Raw genomic sequence first — 22,666 nt, 5'->3', positions numbered from 1 at the left:
TTCTGCTATTCTATTGTTCAGCAAATTAATTTCAGTAGTGCAAAGGTAATCAAAAAGCATCTTATCTCTGTTCTTTGTATCTCCACTATCCCAAATGGTATGGTAAGCTTTGGGATTAAATGACATCTAAGTTACTCAATGGAATCATAGGCTTATTCCAGCAATCTTCTTGTCTATGTTTTTATATTACTTGGCCAAAGATACAAGGTTTGTAATATATAACACATTTAATTTAAACATAAAATATATTCACTATTTTACTTAAAATATATAAATTTTCATATAACTAATTTTGGTCCAGTAATTTAAAATCTCAAAACATAAAATTTATTTAGTTAATTCGTGAATATCTTCATGATACTCTACTATTCATAATAAAATGTCTGATCATCTAAAAATGTCAATCATAAAAACTTTTAGAAGCAATTTAAATTTCTAATTCAAACAGTTACAATTAGGTACAAATGGTTAGAGTGCCTAGAATATATTTCGTATTAAGGCAAAAGATATCTTACCCTAGACTAATAATGAGAAGGATACACAATCAAAACAAATCTAAAATATAGCTATTTAATACCATTCGTTATAAAATAGTACAACAACCTGTTCAAAGTCAAAGTTAAGTTTTCTTTATTATATAATATGCATCTTTAAATATATCACAATACTGTTAAGATTTTAATGGAGTATATAACATTTTATTTAAAATTAAAAAACTAGAAAATAAAAGCAGTACTGTTTATGAGATTTGTACAATATCCTTTAAACAATAAAAGCAATAGAAAAATCTAAGAAAACAGTAAAAAGAAAAAGGACAACAAAAATGAAAGCAAACATTACTGCAATGTTGTAATCAAATTTAAATCAAATCTTAAAACATCCCTGAGAACATAGTTTGAAGAAAGAAGACATGTAACTGTGACATAGACAATTAAATTGGAACTCTTAACTGTAGATCCTTTTATATTTAAACTGTTACATTCACTATTTGCCAACAAATTAGTATATATTGTAATACAATATATAATTCTTCTTTTAACATAATTGAATTATAAATATAACTTCAACATAATTGAAGTACAATATGTGCAATTAATGTTTTCCCAGGATGAATTTTTTCCTACTGTTTTAATACTGAAATAGTCAAAACTAGGAATGACTTTAAAAATCCTACAATAAGCATACCCACTTGTAAACTGGACCTGAAAACTATGTTAAAAAATCAATTAATCAAGTCTCAGCATTCATCCATATCGTTCTCTCTAAGTACTTTCTCTTTGTGCCAACAGTCAAATTTCGAAAGTCATTCCTACTCCATTCCTAAAATAGTTTTGCGTAATTAATTATTAAAAATCCAAATACCATTTATTTTCTAGCTTTTTTAATTTTTGGCACTAACAAAGATTTTGAAAAGTTTTTAAGCATTCCTATTTTACTTTTAAATGAGACACATATTTTATATAATATATAATAAAATAAATTTTAATAAAAAAATTGAAACATTTTTTTTTGGTAGGTCTATTATTAAAAAAATTTTAATAAATTAGTACTGTTTAAAACTTATTTTGGTTTTTGGTTAATATCTGTGTTGTCTTAGGTATACCTCCTTATTCTTTATAATTAGTACCAAGAATCAGTGGATATACAGCGATTCATAACAGAAATGTGTTATGACTATATAAAATGTATAATATATAGTACACACACACACACATTATATATATATATATATATATATATATATATATATATATATATATATATATATATATATATATATATATATATATATAGATATATATATATATAGATATAGATATATATATATATATATATATATAGATATATATATATAGATATATATATATATATATATATATATAGATATATATATATATATAGATATATATATATATATATATATATATATATATATATATATATATATACAGTGGAACCTCGATTATCCGTCACCTCTGTCAACCGTCAGCGTTCATACATAAGTTATATTGACTACATAAGTAAAAATTTAGTCCTAAATTGCCACAGCACAATAATTATTACAGTCAATATCTGTGTGTCACCATAATTCAGTTTGATTCAAATTCGAATATTGATTGTGTCACTTAGTCCTTTGATTCATTAAGTTTTAAAAAATGGAGCCTTCCACATTTGGAGCATCAAAAAGAAAACATGTTGTTTTGTCAAACGAAAAAAAAAAATAGAAATTATTGCATATTATTGCATAACGAAAGAAAAGTGTTTCTGCTATAATGTTCCGAGAACAACAATCTTAAAGAAAAATGCTGAATGAATTGAAAAGTATGGCTGGGGTGGCAATGTTGATGATTGCAACTCACAAAGATTTGCGTGAAGAAGCTAGAGAAGCTGCATCGCACATACAACAATTCATCGAGTGGAATTCTCGGCAAGAAGAAACAAATAAGGTAGATTTGACGATTTTACGTCGATTAAGAAATTCAGCCGTTGCAAAATATAAAGTAACAATAAAACAAACAAAAATTCCGGAATATTTTAAATCAAATTGATTCGACTGTACTAACATAAATCCCTCTTATATTGACAAATAAAACATACAAATAAAATTTGGGAGTTATACTATGAATTTTTTTAATGTTCTTTTAATTGTCTTTTCGATTATCCGTCATACCCTTGGTCCGGTGCCCTGACGGATAATCGAGGTTCCACTGTATATTTAATATGTATATATAGCTGTTCCAGAAGTATAATGACAAAATTATTGTAAAATCTTGAAAAATGACTTTATTGTGTTGGAGAGATCAAAACTGCATTTTCTATATATTTTTAAATCATCATAATTATACTTATGAAATCACTGGTCTTGGCGAAATTGGTAAGTACAGTTATGACAATTTACAAATATGTAGAGAATGCAGTTTTGATCCTTCAAACACAATAAAGTCATTTTTCAACATTTTACTGTTGTCATTATACTTCTGGAGCAATGATAGTTGTCATTATATACAATACATATATATATATATATATATATATATATATATATATATAATATCAATAAAAATAGTTGGGAATAACATTCTTTCCCACTTAAGTCTATAATAAATAAAAATCTTTACAACTCGTGCATACCTAGAATAAAATAAATTATTTTCACTCAATAGACTAATGTAATTTTCTTATTTAGGTTTGAATCTCTGTATAGGTTTTCTTGGAGTAGGCTGCCTTTGTCTCGATAAGAAAGATTGTCCTTGTCCTCCATGTAAAACGCTTAATCTCTCATCCATACTTTCTCTGTGGCAATTCAGACTTAGTTTATTAAAAGCGGCAGTAATCAACCGCTCTTCTATTTCTTTTATGGTAGATTGCCTTAGTGAAGCATTATCAGAATCACCATTGGATTTGAATTCAAGTTGTTGTGCTACTTCACGAGCTCTTCCAACATTTCTGTTGTATCTAGTTTGTAAAGATTGTAATTCATTGTCTTTAGATGCTAATGCTTCCTGGTAGGCAATTATTTTTTGCCTATACTCTTTGACTATTGAACTGCCACTAGAAGTTCCTTGAATTTCTGATTGCTGTGTTTTAAGCTCTTCCACTTGTGCTTCTAATTTTAATACTGTCTGATTTAGGGTTCGATTTTTTTGTTGAAGTTTCTCAATCCTATTAAGAGCACTGTCAAGTTGTAGTTGTTTTGATTCCATTTCTTGACTGGAACTTCTAAGTGTTTTATTTTCTTTTTCCATAAGCTTAAGTCTTTTCTCCATTTCTGTTGGGGTAAGTTCTTGGGAAACAGCTGCTCCACTTTCCCTTGGACCAAGTTTTAATTCTTCATTTTCTTCTTTTAAAGTATCTCTTTCTAGAATCAATCTTTCCTTTTCTCCTTGTAAACTAATTAATTTGGCTTTAATTTTATCCAAGTTAAATGTAGCTTTGTCAGCTTTTTGAGCTTCTTCATCAAGCTTTTGTTGTAATTCTACTATTTGGTTTTTGTATACCTCACATTGTGCTTTCCAAGTACTGTTTTTTGACAATTCTTCTTCAAGTTCCATATTTTTCTGGATGTATTCCATTTGTTTTTCTTCTAGCTTTTGTAGATTTCTCTTTATATCCTGGTAGTTTTCCAGGCGTTTTTTATATGATGCCACTGTTAATTCTAGATCCACAACCTTTCCTGCAGATTCTGTTAAAGCATCTATTTCATCTTTCAATTTAGCTGATTCATTAGCAGTTATTTGAAGTTCGTTGATCTTTTCTTGGTAGGTAAGAATTTGTTTCTCTTGTTCAAAAAGTTTTCCTTTAAAGTCTTCCCTTATCACTTCAGATTTAAAGAGCTCATCTTTTAGGGATTCTAATTGCTTCCTTATGTTTTCTTGGGGATTTTTAGCCTCCTTTTCAATTAACATCTGGTTTTGTTCATGCAGCAACCTCTTTTCATCTAAAAGCGTTTGTATTTGTTGTTCCAAAGTTTCTACTTGTTGTGTTAGAGCTTCTCTTGACTTATTTGATGATTCCAAGTCACTGACTAGCTTCATAACTCTTGTATCACTATCTAAAATTAATAGACTCAAACCTGAACGGCCTTGTCCTCCTGTAACCTCATCAAGTTGTTGAATTGCCTGCATAATATTTTGCTGAATAGATTCTTCCATTTCCATGATCATAGTAATATATTCTTGTTTTCTCTCACAATTTATTGCACAACCTGGAGCAAACATTTATAATTAATAAAACAAAATTTTCCTAGAGGTAATAACAAATATAAACTACAGCCATTGTTTAAATAGGACTAGTTAGCCAACGCAATGTATAAATTTGTTTGATTCTAATTGAGACAGTCACTAGATGTCACCACTCTTTCTGTCTCAATAGATTTTAATATACCATTGTTTGTTTGATATACATTATACTAGATGGTGCTATGTGAAAAAGTTAAGGACTAAACTAAACGTCCATTTTTGATCCACTGAATTAAATTCACCAGCGTTGCAATATTTCACTGACATAGTAGCAACAGGTTTACTTACAAAAGTTACAAAAAACAGACCTTGAATCACTTAAGATATTCATTTAAAATAGAGTTATTACTATCAACTAGTAAATATCGTGTCAACTAAAATTGTACATAAACGTACTGTGGCTTCCTATATCTAAATAAGTTTAAAGAATTTAAATATTTTATTTTATTTGGAAGTGTATTACAAAAATTTGGTCCGAGGTAAGTAAAACATTTTAATTACATGTGTTTAAAACATAAAAAAACATTGTATGAGAAAACAAATTAGGTATTTAGAAATAAATTTTACCGGATACTACATACATTCAATAATATTTGAAAAAATTGATTTTAAATTAAAATAATGTTACTTCCATAATAAATAAATGGTTTTTTACAGATGGCCGGAAATATTTGTTGTTATTACAAATGTGGTTTATCACCATACAATATTCATGGATTAAGAATGTTCAGATTTCCGACAAAAATCCTTCGGCTTCTCAAAGATGGATATTACACTCTGGTAAGTAAATAGAAACTTTTTTTATATTCTTTTATTTTACACCGTTTCCGTTACGTAATTAACTTGAAAAAATGTTTAATTTTTTTTTCATTCATCATTTTTTATTATCGCCAGGGTGCACGCGTCATATTCGAGATGCATTAATTTGAATTTTACGTTTTCGTTGGTATTATAATTATGATATAATAAACTTCGGAAAAACAAATTAGTGAATAAATATCAAGTTAATAAACATAAACAAAGTATTAGATATTTAAATATGTATTTCTTTAGCTATTTTTAGTTATTGTATTGAAAAGTAGATCATCTTTAGTTCATCTTTATCGGAGAACTAATTTATACAAAGGTCCATCTGGGAAAAAATTATTGGTTTCACGTAAAAATTTTATACAGATATTTGAAGGTTCTAAAAGATATATGAGGGTTAGTTAATAATAAATCTGTGAAGACATACAGGTGATTTTGGCTATAAATGTTTTTTATCCAGAAAAATAGTTAAAATAAAAATTGTAGATTCAAAAAGTTCTTCCATTTGTGAGTTTCTAAATTAAAATATATAAAGAATTCATCAAAATAGTTGCAAAAAACCCCTTGATTTTGCAGAAATTTATAAATTTTAATAACTTTGTTTTTGCATAATGGTATGTAATGTAACTAATAAAAATAGTAAGGATTTGTTTATCGTAAAAAGCGATTATGTAAACAACTTTTTGTTGACCTATCCCAGTTTAAAAAAAAATTATGTTTTACGTGCCACAGAAGCCAAGATATTGCAAATTCTGCAATCGCGCTTCATTTTGAAAAAGTTCAAATCTAAAAAAAAAACCGAGCTCAAATGGTTCTCCATTCTACTTTTCCGAAGCGGAATTTTACGAATACCATCATTTTAACGGGTTATAAATTTTTACTTCTTTACCGCATATACCATTATGTAAGTTGGAACGCACAATTCAGATCTTCATTTAGGGTCCCTTCAATTTTCAGCTCTTACTGTTAATAGACAATGGAAGTATGATTTTAAGAATAAAATTCTTTGGTTTTAAATATAAAATGCTCTCTTGCCTAGTAATGGTCATAGAAGATTCTGTTTTTTTTAGAAAGTGTGTTTTTCACCAGTTTTTCATAAGCCTCTAAATAAGTTTGTGGCATAAACGATATCAACGTTATTATAAATGTTTATAAACAGATTAAATAACCTATAAACTATTTGCTCTGATTGATATTTAGCGCACTTTAATAACTTATTAATTTCCATAATTTCAAGGAGCTATGTTACATGTCCTTGCCCAAAAAAGAGTTATTATAATTTATAAATAACTGCAAAAATAAGGTTTTTTTTGCAACTATTTCGGTTAATAGTTTCATGTATTTTAATTTGGATACTCTCAAAAATTACATAACTTTTTATGATCTACAACTCTAAAAAAGCTGAAAAAATCTTAAACAGGTATTTAAAGTCTCTAAAAGGTATATGAGGGGTAGCTGATGACAATTATGTGAAGACTTCAGCTAATTTTGCTTTGCTTTTTTATTAAACAATCGTAAAAAGTGAAAAAAGTTTATGCGCATAAAACGTTTCTTATTCATGTTAGAGATATATGGTTAAAATAAAAGTTATAGATCATAAAATGTTCTCTAATATTGATATTTTTATAATTAAAATACATAAAGAATTGACCGAGATAATTTAAAAACCCTTATTTTTAAAGTAAAATTTATAAATGTTAATATAAATATAAATAATATAAATATAAATAACTTTCTTTTCTGCATAACGATATGTAATAACTATTTAAAATTATGGCAGTTAATGAGTTTTTAAAGTGTGCTAAATATCATACAGAACGACCATACAGTTTATGAGTTATTCAATTTGTTTATCCAGGAGACCGATTATTTAAACAACTGTACTTGTCCAAACAGTCACTCTAGGGTTATTTTGTAAACAGATATCGATTTTTATGGCTTCGTTTTAAATTATTAAAAAAAAACATCAAGATTATATTAAATTTGTTTTTAAAAATCAGTTTGAAGAATAACAAATTTTTAGCATATAAAAATTTCTAATAACTTTGACTTTTTTATGTCATACACTTGTATGTAGGCTCAATATAAAGCTAATAAAAAAAAAACATTTAAAAAAAAACCAAAACCTTCTATGGCCCAGAGGAAATCAAATAGCATTTTTTTTTCTTATTTAAGAAATTGCCAATATATTCATTGTTTATTAACATTAAGAGCTGAAAATTGAACACATTGTAAAATAATATCTAAATTTTATAATTCGATTTATAAATGGCATACACAGTGAAGAAGTAAATTAGTTTTGAAACATTAAAATAATGGTACTCGTAAAATATCGCCACAGAAAAATGCAAGCGAGATCTGTCCGCTGCAATTTCTCAGCTTGTTTCTTGTTATTGGTTATGGAAATTTCTGTTTTTTTTAATTGTGCTTTTACACCAGCTTTTCATTGAGCCTACGTACAGCCGTATGACATGAAAAATATCAAAAGTAGAATAAATGTTTAGAAGCTAAAAAGCACTTTTTCAAACTGTTTTTTTTTTTAATAAAATGTTGAAGTTTATAAATAAAGCTTCAAATAATCGATTCAAAAAACGTCAAATAACTGTCAAAGGTTAAACACCCTTTTTAAAGTTCCTCACGGATTTTAAAGATTTAAACAGTGTTAAACAGATAAAGTAATTCATCGACGAGTTAACAATACGAAGCGAAGTTCTTTAATCACAATGTGATAAGAAAACGAGTATCAAATTTGGTTTTATATTTCAATAGTCGAATTTAATTGCGGCTATATTGGTGTAATTAAAGAAAACCAGTGAAAATCCCAAGAAATAGGTGAGATCATTTTTTTCTTTCTTTCCAGTTTGGAAGAGGGTCCATTAGGTACTCACATTTAGGTATTGTGTTACGGTCTGGGTAACCAGGACTACACATCATGAACAGCAATTAAATATTTACATTTACACAAAACAACTTCAATTCCAACCCAAAATCATATGTCGTTGACGCAGTCTCTAGACCTCCTTCCCGTTCGTTTTCTAAAAGGGAACAAGTTATTGTCATGCACTCCATTTTGAATACTGTTTTATTTAAATATATTAAAGAAATTGGTGAAATAGTTTATCCAAAAAATATTACTTTTACATCTCGCATTTCGAATAATCGAATCTGCATTTTCCTCACTTCTACCGACATCGTTGATCAACTAATACACCGAACGTCATAATTAATTCCACCGTCATCTTTATCTGCAGGCTTCCTTCTGCGACCAAAAGAATCCTTATTTCAAATGTATCTCCTTTCATCCCGCATTCCTAATCGAGCAGTCCCTAAAGAATACGGAACATCAGATGATCAATAGGCATATATCATGAGTTTTCCTAGGGTAACATTTGAAATAGCTGACAAGGTGAACTTCGAAGTGCAATCTTCTCTGTTAATTAACCATGAAAATACATCCTTTAAAATATTTTTATTCTCTGACAGACTATAGTGTTTTCTTTGTAAGCTTACGGGTCGTACCGTGGAATCTGATTGCAAAGTCTCCAGTTGACCAGATCAGACACTCATTGCAGCTAATGCTCCTCCCTCTTCTTCATTTTCAGTTGACTCTAAGGAGTCCTTAATCCTGAATCCTTAACTTCATCAAAAGAATTTCTATCTTCGGAAATTGAGTCCATCTCCGTTAACTGCATACCCATCCTGGCTGCCATTATGGATTTATCCATCTCTCGTCGTACTAATTCAAAGCCCATGTTGGCAGTAGGACAAAAAAGGGGACACTTCAATGACAGTTCTCATGATACTCCTACCATCTATCTTCATCCGGTATTCTTGCTCTATTAAGTTCTTTTCCTCCTTCGACATTTTCAATGCCACCGAAACCAGCCAAAAAATGTCCAAATCTAATCTTTGATTGGATTACTCGATGAAACCTTATTATATTTCCGCTATAGAAATGATTTACAAAGATAATCCGACTAATTTTACACTCAATTCCACGCAACTTATTACATTTCTTGAGAACTCTTTTGTATGTATCACCCCACTACAAGAAGCTTAAAAATCCTCCAACATAGATGGTATTCAAAAGGACTTATTGAAGCTCTACATAGGTACAAGGAAAAGATCACTAAAAAACCGTATCACTAGAATCTTAAAAAAGTTAAAAGAACAGCCTATCTCCGACTTACAAGAGTATATATAAGTGCATCCTCTGATAAATCTTCTGATGTCAAATCTAATCACAGCATACATGATGAATAGAATTTCTCTCTTTCTCTCGCATTTATTCATTTTTTCTGCTCTCTGTATATTTTTACATCATCTTTTGCCAAATTTAGACACGATATTTAATTAAGTAAGAAAACTTTATGTACATCAAATACTAGCCCAAGTCTAGTTTGGAAAAATTGTGTTATGTAAAAATTAATGAATAAATTGTTAACAAAAAATAACCTTAAAATATCCAATCTCTTTTTTAATCGAAAGGTTATCCTTGACAATTAAGAGACAGCCAAGATTCTGGCAGAAAATTTAAAATAAAAGTTTTGCAACAAATCTGGACCTAACTATATATACTCTTTTCTTCCTTCGCCCTTTCATTATTCATCCTCAGTTTCACAACAAGATACCAATCATCCAAACTCTCTTATAAACTATTTCGAACTAAAAGCTGTACTCAAATCCTATAAAAACACAAAAATTAGGGTTTTCTAGAATTATCTTGAAAAATTTCTCGAAAATTCCTTAGGCACCAACGAACCTCTAAATGAAGCCAGTAAATTTACCACTGACATACCGCTGACAATCGTTAATGAAAGATCTTGCCCTAATTTATACTAAGATAAAAGAAAAATCATTACAAAAAAAAATTTTGTTAAAATCCTTTATAAAAGGTACATAAATTAAAAAACCCAAACGGGCTATGTCATGAAGACAAATTGTTTTCGGAATCCATATTCCATCATCAGTGTCTAGGTGTACATTTTTTGAGCCACTAAATATCTGGGTAAAAACCCGATAAAAGTTATATGTTACAATTTAGTTTACATTATTTAGTTTTATATATTAGGATGTTAAAGTTACCAGTGGATATGATAACTCCACTCTCATTTATAAAAAAAACTGTTTCACAAATCCAAGGAATAAAACTAACCTTCATCCTATGAATTTAGTCATCCTTCATTCCTATATCCTAACTGTTTCTCCTATCATCTTCTTCAACAACACAGTTATCTCTGACAGTCAATTCATTTCTGACACACTCGCTAATGGGGTTGAAGACAGATTCAATAAAAGTAATATAGCTTTTACTCCCAGTTCTTTACGCGCTCAATCTTTCTCCACCATCTCGTCAACTCCACACGATGTCAAGTTTATGAACGGCTTGTTTACCCTAAATAAACTAAAATTTACCTTGTTTTCATTTACAAAATCTGCTGATGATCCCGATGATATCCCTTATATATTTTTAAAAAATCTCTCTAATACATCTCTCTCCAAACTTCTCGAAATTTATAACCTTATCTAGAACACACAAAAATTCCCAGATGTTTGGCGCAATTCTATAATCATTCCAATTAAAAAACCTGACCAGCCCTCTATAACTCCAATATCTTTCGTCTGATTTCTCTTACTTGTATTACCTGCAAACTTCTTGAAACAATGATCAATGAAATACTCACGTGGTTCGTTAAACAGTATAATATTATTCCCGACGCTCAATCCGGCTTCTGACGTAATCGGTCTACTATTGATAACTTTTTTATTTTTCAAACACACATTTCTTAAGTAATCTATAATCAACAAGATGTCGTAGCAACTATATTTAACGTTGAAGGGGCATTTTATTCAATCTCCAGAAAAGCAATCATTGACAAAAACTCCCACTATAATTTAAATGGTAATATTTTCTCATTTGTAAAAAAATATCTAATTGAAAGAATCTTTAAAGTCCTTGCCAAGGGTAAACTTTTTCGATCTCTTCCTCAAAATTAAGGTGTCCCTTTAGAATCTGCATTAAGTTTAACTTTATTCATTCTTGCCATCAACGAAATTTGCCTCCCATCAAATATGTTCAATACACTGATGATCTAATCATTTACTGCCATCTTAAATATGTCCCATCCTCATATAAACTAATACAAAGTGTAGTAAATCTACTTCAAGATAGATTTAACAAACTAGGATTATCACTCTCTGAGAGCAAAACCAAATTAATAAAATTTTCCATAGGGATTTTCACTCCCTTACCCCAAATTTTATTTAACAATTCTCTACTTTCTGGTGTTAATTATTGTAAAATTCTCGGTTTTATGTTTGACTCCAGATTAAATTGAAAAAATCGAATCTCTGAACTTAAAATCAATTGTTTTAAAAGGTTGAACATTTTTAAACCCTCAGTCATCTTCAATGGGGTGCCAATAAAACTACTTCTAGGTCTGAGCGCTTTTCGCTTTAGTCCTATTGAGAGTGTATACCGTGAATCTAATGAACTTTCTCCTACCCCAAGACGATAATCACTTCTACTTTCGTATGCTGCATCAACATCTGCAAATCCATGTAATCTTGTTCATTCCCTAATTGCCACAATGCCGTCTTCTTCCACTAACAATAACCAACACCTTATCATAAAACCTATACCTCAATTAATTTGTCCACTACTTAAAAATATTGACCTTTTTCTGACTAGTTTATTTCCTCTACCTTTACTTCCCCTCTGGGCTAAAGATATCCCTTCAATCTATACCTCACTCACTATTTTTAACAAACTTGAATCTTCTAACCTTCTTATAAAGGAAGCATTTTTAGAATTTAATTCTCTATACAGATGCTTCTAAAACTACCACTGGTATTGGTTGTGCAGTAACCACTAAACATGAACTTGTAAGATCATCTCGGTTACCCTTAATATGCAACGTTTGCACAGGTGAACTATATAGTATTGTGTTGGCTTTTAAATGCATCTCACATCAAAACAGACATATTGCTATTTGTTCAGATTATCTTTCATATATCCATTTAGTCAATATAATTTTCACTGAGCACCTATTAGTTCAAAACATTCATGACATATACCAAAATCTCTCTGCTTACGATGTAACAGTCTCTCTCATATGGCTGCTTTCTCACACCGGAATTACTGGTAATAAAACAGCAGATCATTTTGCCAAAGAAGCTACCAACCATGGGGTGACTGAAGTCACTCCAATTCAACTAGCTAACGAATCTCGAAATTCGTTTTTAAAAAGTCGGTAGAGGATACTTGACAAAACTTAGAGCAAAAGAGCAAAACAACTTTTCATAAACTTCGATCTTTTATTGGTCATCTCTCCCTAGACTTCATAACTAGAAGAGAAGCCTCGACTATTACAACTACGAATCAACCATACCAAACTTACCAACTGCAAACAATTCACCAACCTGTATAAAGCACTGGATTTGAAACCTACTCTAAGGAACTAGAGAATTGTCTACCTCTTCCTCAACTGTAAATTGTATATGTTGATTATGATACTTGAAAATGTTGACTATTTCAATAATTTTGTGTTTAGGAAGTGCCAAAACTAAATCATCTACATATCTTTAAAAAAAGGAATGAAAAAAGTGCAAGTTGATACAATCACTGATAACATCATCCTTGATATAGCTACTTAGAATGGGTGAAAGACTAGATCCCATACCCATACCCATACTACCAAAAAAATTAAAAATATGTTGGCATAACTGCCAAGTTATTTATATTTTGAATACAGAACTTAAATTGTTTTTTTACTTTATTGTGCAGAAAATTGCCTTTTTTTTCAGTTGTGTTAATAATAATATTGTTGTAGGTAATGCTGCATTGGAAAGTCTGGAGCTACCCGATTTAAAAAAAAATTTCTATGCAGTAAGCATTTTGACCAAAACTATGTAAATGCAAACCAAAAAAATATAGTGAGGTAGAAGAGGAAGGTTTGTTAACGACACCACGCGTTTTTCATACGTTTTCGATAGCAAAACAACCATCCACGGTGCCAATAGTGTTTCGCACTACATACATTGCTTATTTTAGTTCATGAAAACAATGTTACAATCAATTTTTATCACTAATTGTATCTCTATCACTTTGTAATTTAAAATTATTTCATTAATAAACAGCTCATTCATTTAAACTTCTCATTCATGTAAACAGAAATACAAAACTGGTGTTTATATTATAAAATACATAAATAAATAAAATAAAGGATACTATTTATTAAAGTGTTGTTAATTATTATTCCTTTTATCCCAACACATAGATTAATTTGTCCCTAAATATGTGTTGCCTCTTGTTGTGGCATATCGATGTGTTTATTTGTTTCAAAACCATTATCAAAAAACCATACCCATAAATTTACTATCTTTTCAAACGTCATTTTAAAGATTAAAAGATTGAAAATTTAATTTTCTCAAAACATACATAAAACCATTGTTTAAAAAGATTTTCTTTTTTAAACAATGATAAAACTTAAATCTTGAATAAAAAATAAACCTCCGCATGAGTGTTCTAAGACGATAGCAATCGAGTGTATTTCAATTAAATATTTAATCCTTTTCTAGCAAATCATATAACCAAAATAAATATCTGATAAACTAATAAAAATTAAAAAAAAGTCAGCATTTACCTACTTTATTTAAATAGATTACTAACCGATTTAGATTTAGCAAGTCTCAAAGTATAAAAACAATTTGAAATGTTCTCTCGAAATAGTCAAGTTTTCTTTCACTAGACGCATACAAGGATAATAACAATAAGCATTTTATTAAAGTCTTATATTTTCTTCACAATCTGGCATCCGTGTACAGGTTTGCCTTAGTCATGAGACAGGTAAAAATATACTCCAATAGAATCCTGCCGAGAATTAAGTTTCTGTTAATAGTTTTTTAAATTTATGACTAGAGGCCGCCATATGACGGCAGAGTAAAAGTCAAACGTTTGTTCCATAAGGATTGTCTAACTAGTCCTATTTAAACAATGCTACAGCTGCAATTAAAATCAATAGAACAAACAATTCAAGAAGAATATGGAAAATGATTGGAACATAATAATTTAGTATGGTATGACACATATGAAAAAGAAATCAAATTTGATTCATAAAAAGATGACACCTACCCAAAATTAATCTCAAAAGTTTTGCCAACTGAACAGGATCGTTATTTTCCCCGATCTGATTGACATCAGGAACTCCTATATCTAATACTTGTAGTGTAAGAACATCTTGGTAAAATTCTATCACAGCTTCCACAATCTTTTTTAAATTGCTTATTCTTAAACGCCAGTTGTTTGCTCCAACATCCCTCTTAATTTTTGATTCAAGTTTACTAAAATGTTCAGGTGAGATTTGAAGTAGGGCATCCACCATTCCAACCCCATCACATATTTCAGGAATGGACCTTGTTTTATTGGGAACGATTTTTTGTAACCACTTGGCGAGACTTTTGCACATATCTTCACTAGGGTCCATATTTGAGATTATATTTATGCTGTGTTATTTATCATTTATAGGATAGGACTCATCTTAGATCTTAGGTAATTTAAAGATTAAAATATAAATAAACAGCACACGTCACATTCAGTGTGACAATTGACTGACATCCACCATCGACATCGACTGAATGTGGAATGAAATGAATCACATCACAATATCGATATCGAGTTCATTCGTTATTTTTCGTTCACTCGATGATTACGGAGATTAATCGATTATTATTATTTTATTCTTATTGAAGTGAAATCTAATAAAGTAGACTTTACACATGCTTTTATAATATGGCAATATCATATGAGATTTGTTATGATTCCTCGTGTTTATGATGTTTTAAAAAATCGTGTTACACTGCATGATAAGCATATGATTTTGTCATAAGTACTGTCATGCGGCTCGTCATAGCTTGTCACAGGAGAATAGGACGGTAAAACGGACGGACGGTTTTACCTATTCCACATGATAAAATCATATGATTTTCGGTAATGATACGGGTAACACCAACATATTTAAATATCGCGCCTAATTCTTATGTCAATTCAGCTACATTCCCTTGCCGAGAGACATTCTTTATTTATTTATTATTTGTTGCATTGATATTGAACCTATTATCTAATGTGTGCTATTGTGTCGTATTTTTCTTTTATTATTTATTTAGTTTATTTTATTCTTAGTTTAGTGTTTTATACTCTTCTTAGTCATAATTTTAGTTTAGTTTCTTTATTAATTATTTTTAATTTGGTATAATATCAACACTAAATTTGATATACCCTGCCCACGATTTTTTCGTAAGAGCCACCTGCAAGCCCAAAGATATCTGATCTTTCTCTTCTTACTGCTGTACGCTGTACGCAGTTCTGTCGGCGTACTATTATTAAAAGTCGGGAAGCCAATGCAATCAAAGATTTATTTTCCATTATAATAGTTTAAAAATCTAATAGTTGATACCAGTTGATAGCATATGCTGATAATATCAATATTGTTGGGAGAACGGAAAACGCAGCACGAGAGGCGTACGTAGCATTAAAGGAAGCGGCTACAAAAATGGGTTTAATAATAAACACCAATAAAACAAAATACATGAAAATAGGTACGCAACCACAAACACTACGGCCACTTGTTATAGAAAATGGCGTCATCGAAGCAGTTAACGAATTTGTATACCTGGGAACGCTCGTCAATACTGAAAATTACACTACCGCAGAGATAAACCGCAGAATTTGCACGGCTAATAGATGCTAGTTTGGGCTTAATCTCCTTTTTAAATCTACAGTTATATCAAGAAATGCAAAAGTAAAACTCTACAAAACAATAATACGCCCAGTCCTAACATATGGTTCAGAAACCTGGACTTTAACAAAAAGCAATGAAAGCATGTTAGGATGTTTCGAAAGAAAAATACTAAGGCGCATCTATGGAGCGGTAAATGAAAACTGTGTCTGGAGAAGACGATACAACTTCGAACTCTATAGGATATACCAGGAACCAGATATCGTAAAACACATAAAGATAGGACGTCTGAGGTGGGTAGGCCATGTAATGCGGATGGAGCAAACCGACCCAGCTAGAAAAACGCTCCTTGATAGACCTATTGGTCAAGAAGAAGAGGAAGACCCAGAACAAGATTCCTAGATAACATCGATGAAGACATGAGAAATATGGAAATACGTGCTTGGCGGAGGAAGGCGATGGATAGGGACGACTGGAGAAAAATTCTTGGGGAGGCTAGGACCCACACAGGGTTGTAAAGCCAAAATGATGAATAGTTGATACTGTTACGTAAAAATATGAGTCATAGTTTTAACCTGTAAACATGTTTTTATTCACATGCTTATGTTTTAGATTTTACGAGAGACTTCTATTTACCTGAACTGACCTTCCAGAAAAAGGTCGAACCGATGCGAGAATACCCGTTTGCCTTTGCCGTTAAAATTTCGCCGCTAGTCGAGAAGGCTGTTCGATGGTTCTAGCATAACGGCAATGGCATATATTAACAGGACATTTTATTTGGAGGGACAGTTAATTCTGAAGACGCGCTCGCGAATTTAATTGTTACGTACGGATATATATAAATTATTGTCAGATAAGTTAATATAAATAAAAAAATAAATTAAATCCGTAAGTGTTATAAATATTGAACCTTTTAATAAATTCACAACAAATGGTGTTAGAAGTTGGATCGAACATAAATTAGACTTATAATAATAATACAAGTGAATATTTGTAAATTGTGAAAATGACGACGATTTATGAGCTGACAGTGACTAATTTAAGAAGACATCTCGAAGACAGAGAATTAGCTTCTACCAGAAAAAAGGCTGAGTTAGTCCAACGACTAAAGAACGCTTTGCTAGAAGAAGGACTAGATCCAGAGACTTAAGATGCTGTCATCTCGTCGATTTCGAAATTAGAGAACAAAGTTTCTGGCGATATTTCAAAAGTTTCCGGCGACATCGCTTCTTTAGAAAACAAAGTTTCTAACGAGATTTCTTCCCTGGAAAGCAAAGTTTCTGCTAACATCTCTTCAGAAATCTCTAAAGTCACTTCTGAGATGTCTGCCCTGGACGATAGAATATCTTCGTTAAAAAACCAAGTTGCTGCCGATAAGTTGGCCTTCGAAGAAAAGATTAAAGAGATGGAAAGGAAGATGGAGGAAACAGGGACAGCAGAGAGAGGTAACAATCCGATTACAGTGGAGATAAAAGAAGACGAGACGAAATGTAAGTTGGAAATACGGCCGAAATTTGAAGGAAGTGGAGGTTCTGTCCATGTGAAAGTCCCAACTTTCGACGGAAAATCGTCATGGAACAACTACATGAAACAGTTCGAATCAGCTGCAAGAGCGAATGGATGGTCTGAAAAAGAAAAGGCTGTAAACCTGACTATTGCTCTTCGAGGAGATGCCTTAGATGTGCTTCAGACCATAGCCGTAGAGGAGACGGATGATTTCGAACAACTAAAGAAGAGGTTAAATATGCGATATGGCCACGAACATTTGGAGCATGTATATCAGTCGCAGCTTAAAAATCGAAGACAAAAGAAAGATGAGGCTCTTCAAGAATATGAGGTAGATATTGCCAGATTAGTACGATATGCTTATCCAACAGCTCCCGAAGACATAATGGAAAAATTGGCCGTTCAAACGTTTATTGATGGTCTTCGTGATCATGAAATGCAGAGAACACTGCGATTAGCTCGTCACAAAACGCTGGTTGATGTCTTATCCGCCGCCCTCGAATACGAGTCAGCTACGCAGGCCTCTGGCGGGTACAGTAAAGTTAGAACTGTAAAAGAGGAAGGAGATGAAGATAAACTTGACCAGCTCGTTAATATGATAAAAAGCATGACATACAAGAAAACGAAGACCATCAGATGCTGGAATTGTGGCGAAATAGGACACGTACGAAGCTCCTGTAAGCACCCTAGGTACGACGCAAATCAAGAAACTCACCATCAGGAAAACTAGAACGGGTCAGCCTTAGGGGGGCAGCTTCGACCCAGAACTTTTCCAAAGACCCTCTCATACTAATAGCTTCTTTGAAATGTCGTGAAGATAGTGTATATGTAGATGGAGACATAAATGGTAAAAAGCATACGTTGTTGGTGGATACCGGAGCGACCAGAACCATTATACGCCCGACAGTTATAAACAGCCGAAAGAAACTGTTACCAACGAGGTTGCGACTTCGGACCGCTACAGGTGAAAATGCTAACATTCATGGAGAAATCCAGGTACAATTGGGAATTGGAGCAGAAAAGTTCGTCCATACTGTTATAGTTGCTGACATCGAAGAGGATGTTATATTAGGAATGGACGTAATGAATATGCATGGATTCCAATTGGATTTTAAGAATAAGGTAATCAAAGTTGGCAACGAGGAGGTATTTCTCCATCCACATAATGACAACACTGTGGAAGCAGCCATTACAGAAGATACAGTCGTGCCTGCGAGAAGCGAAACGATCATAGTAGCGCGGCTACAGGGATTTGTGGACGAAGGGAGACCTGTTATGATGGAGCCTTGGAACCACGACGATGAGGTTGGCCGTGGAATCATAATTGGAAAGGAATTGGTGACTTCGGCTAAGGAAATTCCTGTGAGACTTATCAATGTCAACGACTACCCAGTGACCATAAAGAAAGAGACAAAAGTAGGAACTTGTGTACCTGTGACATCCATAATCCGTCAGGCGACAACATCTTATAATTCCAACGACAAATTCGACCAAATGGTTGCAGTTGCAGGACAGTCTCTAAACCAGATGGAGAAAAGGAAATTAAGGGAATTTCTTCGGCAGTATCGTGATATTTTCGTACCGAAAGGAGGAAAGACGGGAAGAACTACCGTTGTTAAGCATAAAATTGATACTGGTAATGCTAAGCCAATTCGTCAAACAGCTCGACGATTACCACAGGCGAAAAGAGAGGAAGCTGAAACGATTGTTCAGGAAATGAAGAAAGACGGGGTGATAGAACCTTCTACGAGCCCATGGGTCTCTCCGGTGGTCCTGGTTAAGAAGAAAGACGGAACGACGAGGTTCTGTGTGGATTACCGTTTGCTGAACAACGTTACCAAGAAAGATAGTTATCCTCTGCCTCGGATCGACGATACATTGGACACATTGGCTGGAAGTAAATTGTTTTCTACTTTGGATTTGAAGTCTGGATACTGGCAGGTAGAAATGGACCCAGTAGATAAAGAGAAGACAGCCTTCACCACAGGATCTGGATTGTGACAATTCAACGTTATGCCATTTGGACTCTGTAATGCTCCTGCGACATTTGAGAGGCTTATGGAAAATGTGTTGAGAGGGTTATCTTGGAAAACATGCCTGGTTTATTTAGATGACATAATCGTCTTGGGGGAGACATTCGAAGATCATTTGAGGAATTTAGAAAACGTTTTTAATCGACTTAAAGCTGTCCAATTGATGCTAAACCCCAAGAAGTGCCAGCTATTTCAAGGTAAAGTCAATTATCTGGGTCATCAATCAAGAGATTACCGCTCGGATACAGACTGCCAAAATGCCTTTGAGACCTTGCAAAAGCATTTAATAACAGCACCAATTTTAGGGTATCCACTGCCAGAAGGAGAGTTCATCTTAGATACAGATGCAAGTAATGTGGGAATTGGAGGAGTGCTGTCTCAGATTCAAGGAGGACAGGAACTAGTCCTCGGATATTTTAGTAAAGTTCTTTCAAAACCTGAGCGGAATTATTGTGTCACGAGAAGAGAACTTCTAGCAGTAGTAAAATCAGTAGAGCACTTCTATCAATACCTTTATGGTAGAAAGTTTCTAATCCGAACCGACCATGCCGCCCTTAAATGGTTGATGCAGTTTAAGAATCCAGAGGGTCAGATAGCCAAGTGGATCGAACGACTCCAAGAATACGATTTTAAAATTGAGCACCGGGCCGGAGTTAGCCACAGAAACGCTGATTCTCCTTCCAGAAGGCCATGCCCAGCAGAGTGTTCCCACTGCAACAAAACGGAATCCAAGGAAGCAGCAGTGCTAAGAACAACGATGGTCAACGACGACTGGACGCCTACTAAGATCAGAGAAGAACAAGAAAGAGATCCAGTTATACAGAAAATTCGAAAATGGAAAGAGGAAAACCGACGACCACCTTGGCAAGAAATATCAAACCTATGCTCAGTAGTTAAGACGTATTGGGCCCAGTGGGGCTCATTTATCATGGAAGATGGCTTGCTCAAACGAGTCCTGGAAAATGATGACGGTTCGGAGAAGAGAAGACAGTTGGTGATCCCAAAGAGCAGAATAGCCGAAGTACTTCGTCAGTTACACGACAGTCCATCGGGAGGGCATTTTGGTGTAAAGAAAACCCTTCAGCGAATTCGGGAACGGTTTTATTGGATGAACAGTTCCGACGACGTAAAAGACTGGTGTAAGAAATGTACTATTTGTGCCACGAGTAACGGGTCCTACCGAAAAAGGAGAGCTCCTATGAGACAATATAATGTTGGAAGCCCGTTTGAAAGAATAGCTTTGGATATCGCTGGGCCATTACCAGAAAGTGAAAATGGAGGCAAGTACATGTTGGTAGTAATGGATTACTTTACTAAGTGGGTCGAGATTTACGCACTTCCAGACCAGAAGGCCGCCACCGTTGCAGATAAGTTGATCCAAGAATATATCAGCCGATTTGGAGTGCCTTTGGAGATACATAGTGACCAAGGCAGGAACTTCGAAAGCGATCTATTCCAAGGAATATGTGATAGACTAGGCATGAAGAAAACAAGAACTACAGCATATCATCCGCAATCTGATGGTATGGTAGAGCGGATGAATAGGAGAGTCGGCAAGTATTTGACAAAGATGGTGTCCGATCATCAGCGAGACTGGGACCAATACCTTCCGTTCTTCACCATGGCCTACAGATCTGCTGTTAACGAATCAACAGGCCAGACACCAGCCAGAGTCCTATTCGGACGCGAAATGCGACTACCTTGTGATCTAGAATTTGGGTGTCGACCTGGAGAAGATGTAGCAGGTGAAGATTATGTGATCGAATTACGAAGAAGAATGGACGATGTACATGAGTTGGTCCGTTTCCACCTTCAGATCGCTAGCGACCGAATGAAGAAACGGTACGATACACAAGCCGAAAAGGGTTGCTTTAAGAAGAACGACAAAGTCTGGCTGTATAATCCCAAGAAGCGAAAAGGTTGTTCTCCCAAATTGCAGCAGTTTTGGGAAGGTCCATACCTCGTCATGGAGAAAATCAACGATGTCATCTACCGAATAAGCAAGATTCCGAGGGGAAAGCCGATGATAGTACACCATAACCGGCTGGCGTCTTTCGAAGGTGACCACGACGTAGATGAAGAAGTGGAAGTAAACCAAGTCCAAGATGTGTCTGACCTCACGTTTGAGGAATTCATGGGTGCCTATGGAGGTACCGGTAAAGCAAGACATGGTGTTACCACTGAAGAAAAGCAAGATCTACTCGCGCTCCCTGATGACTACTCGCTGGCCCTTGCCATCCCGGCCAGTATCAAAGACGCACCAGGGTTGGCATCCGTCTTTCGAAGGAAGTTTGGTCGAGTTGCAGAACTTCAATGCCAGGTGCCAGCTCCCGGTAAAACGTTGAAACTCCAAGATGCATCACGTTACCTTTTCTACCTGGTAACAAAAGACACTGCCCGTGACCAACCTACCTACCGAGATGTATGGGAAGCCTTACTTCAATTGAGAGAGCACGTACTAGAGTCCGACGTGCAAAAGTTAGCCATGCCAAAGTTGGAGTGCCGCCAATTGGATTGGAGGGTTATCCGAAATATGGTGGAGGAGATCTTTAAAGACACCGAAGTCCAGGTGTTAGTCTGTTGCAATCCGCATAGTTACTGGTGCGGAGAGAAAACCGTCCCTTGTCATTTTTATACAACTGGAAGTTGTATAAGAGGGTCCAGTTGCCGATACCAGCATACCGTTCCAGTTCTAGTCCCGACAAGGTTCCAGGAGGAACCATCTTTTGAGAGGGGGGCAATGTTACGTAAAAATATGAGTCATAGTTTTAACCTGTAAACATGTTTTTATTCACATGCTTATGTTTTAGATTTTACGAGAGGCTTCTATTTACCTGAACTGACC

The 22,666-nt window shown here is 33.4% G+C and overlaps 1 protein-coding gene across 1 annotated transcript; it reads right to left on the bottom strand.

The window, feature by feature from the left end:
* Positions 1 to 226: 226 nt before the first annotated feature.
* Positions 227 to 15,181, bottom strand: LOC140452533 (protein hook-like). The gene is made up of 3 exons (XM_072546853.1): positions 14,680 to 15,181; positions 3,133 to 4,705; positions 227 to 1,320 (listed from the first exon to the last, which is right to left on the bottom strand). Exons 1-2 carry the CDS (start codon positions 15,029 to 15,031, stop codon positions 3,180 to 3,182), a joined length of 1,878 nt encoding a protein of 625 aa, XP_072402954.1. The 5' UTR covers positions 15,032 to 15,181; the 3' UTR covers positions 227 to 1,320; positions 3,133 to 3,179.
* Positions 15,182 to 22,666: the final 7,485 nt, after the last annotated feature.

The sequence above is a fragment of the Diabrotica undecimpunctata genome, chromosome 10, assembly GCF_040954645.1.
Source record: "Diabrotica undecimpunctata isolate CICGRU chromosome 10, icDiaUnde3, whole genome shotgun sequence".
Classification (NCBI taxonomy): Eukaryota; Metazoa; Arthropoda; class Insecta; order Coleoptera; family Chrysomelidae; genus Diabrotica; species Diabrotica undecimpunctata.
Note: the sequence above shows the minus strand (reverse complement) of the source record. Positions and strands in the feature narration are given on the sequence as shown.

Excerpts from the sequence above, each read along its gene's own strand:
- LOC140452533 (XM_072546853.1), bottom strand. The coding sequence starts at position 15,031 with ATGGACCCTAGTGAAGATATGTGCAAAAGTCTCGCCAAGTGGTTACAA. Across the intron at positions 4,706-14,679 it reads ACTTTTGAGATTAATTTTGG|GTTGTGCAATAAATTGTGAG; the intron begins GTAGGTGTCATC and ends TGTTTGCTCCAG.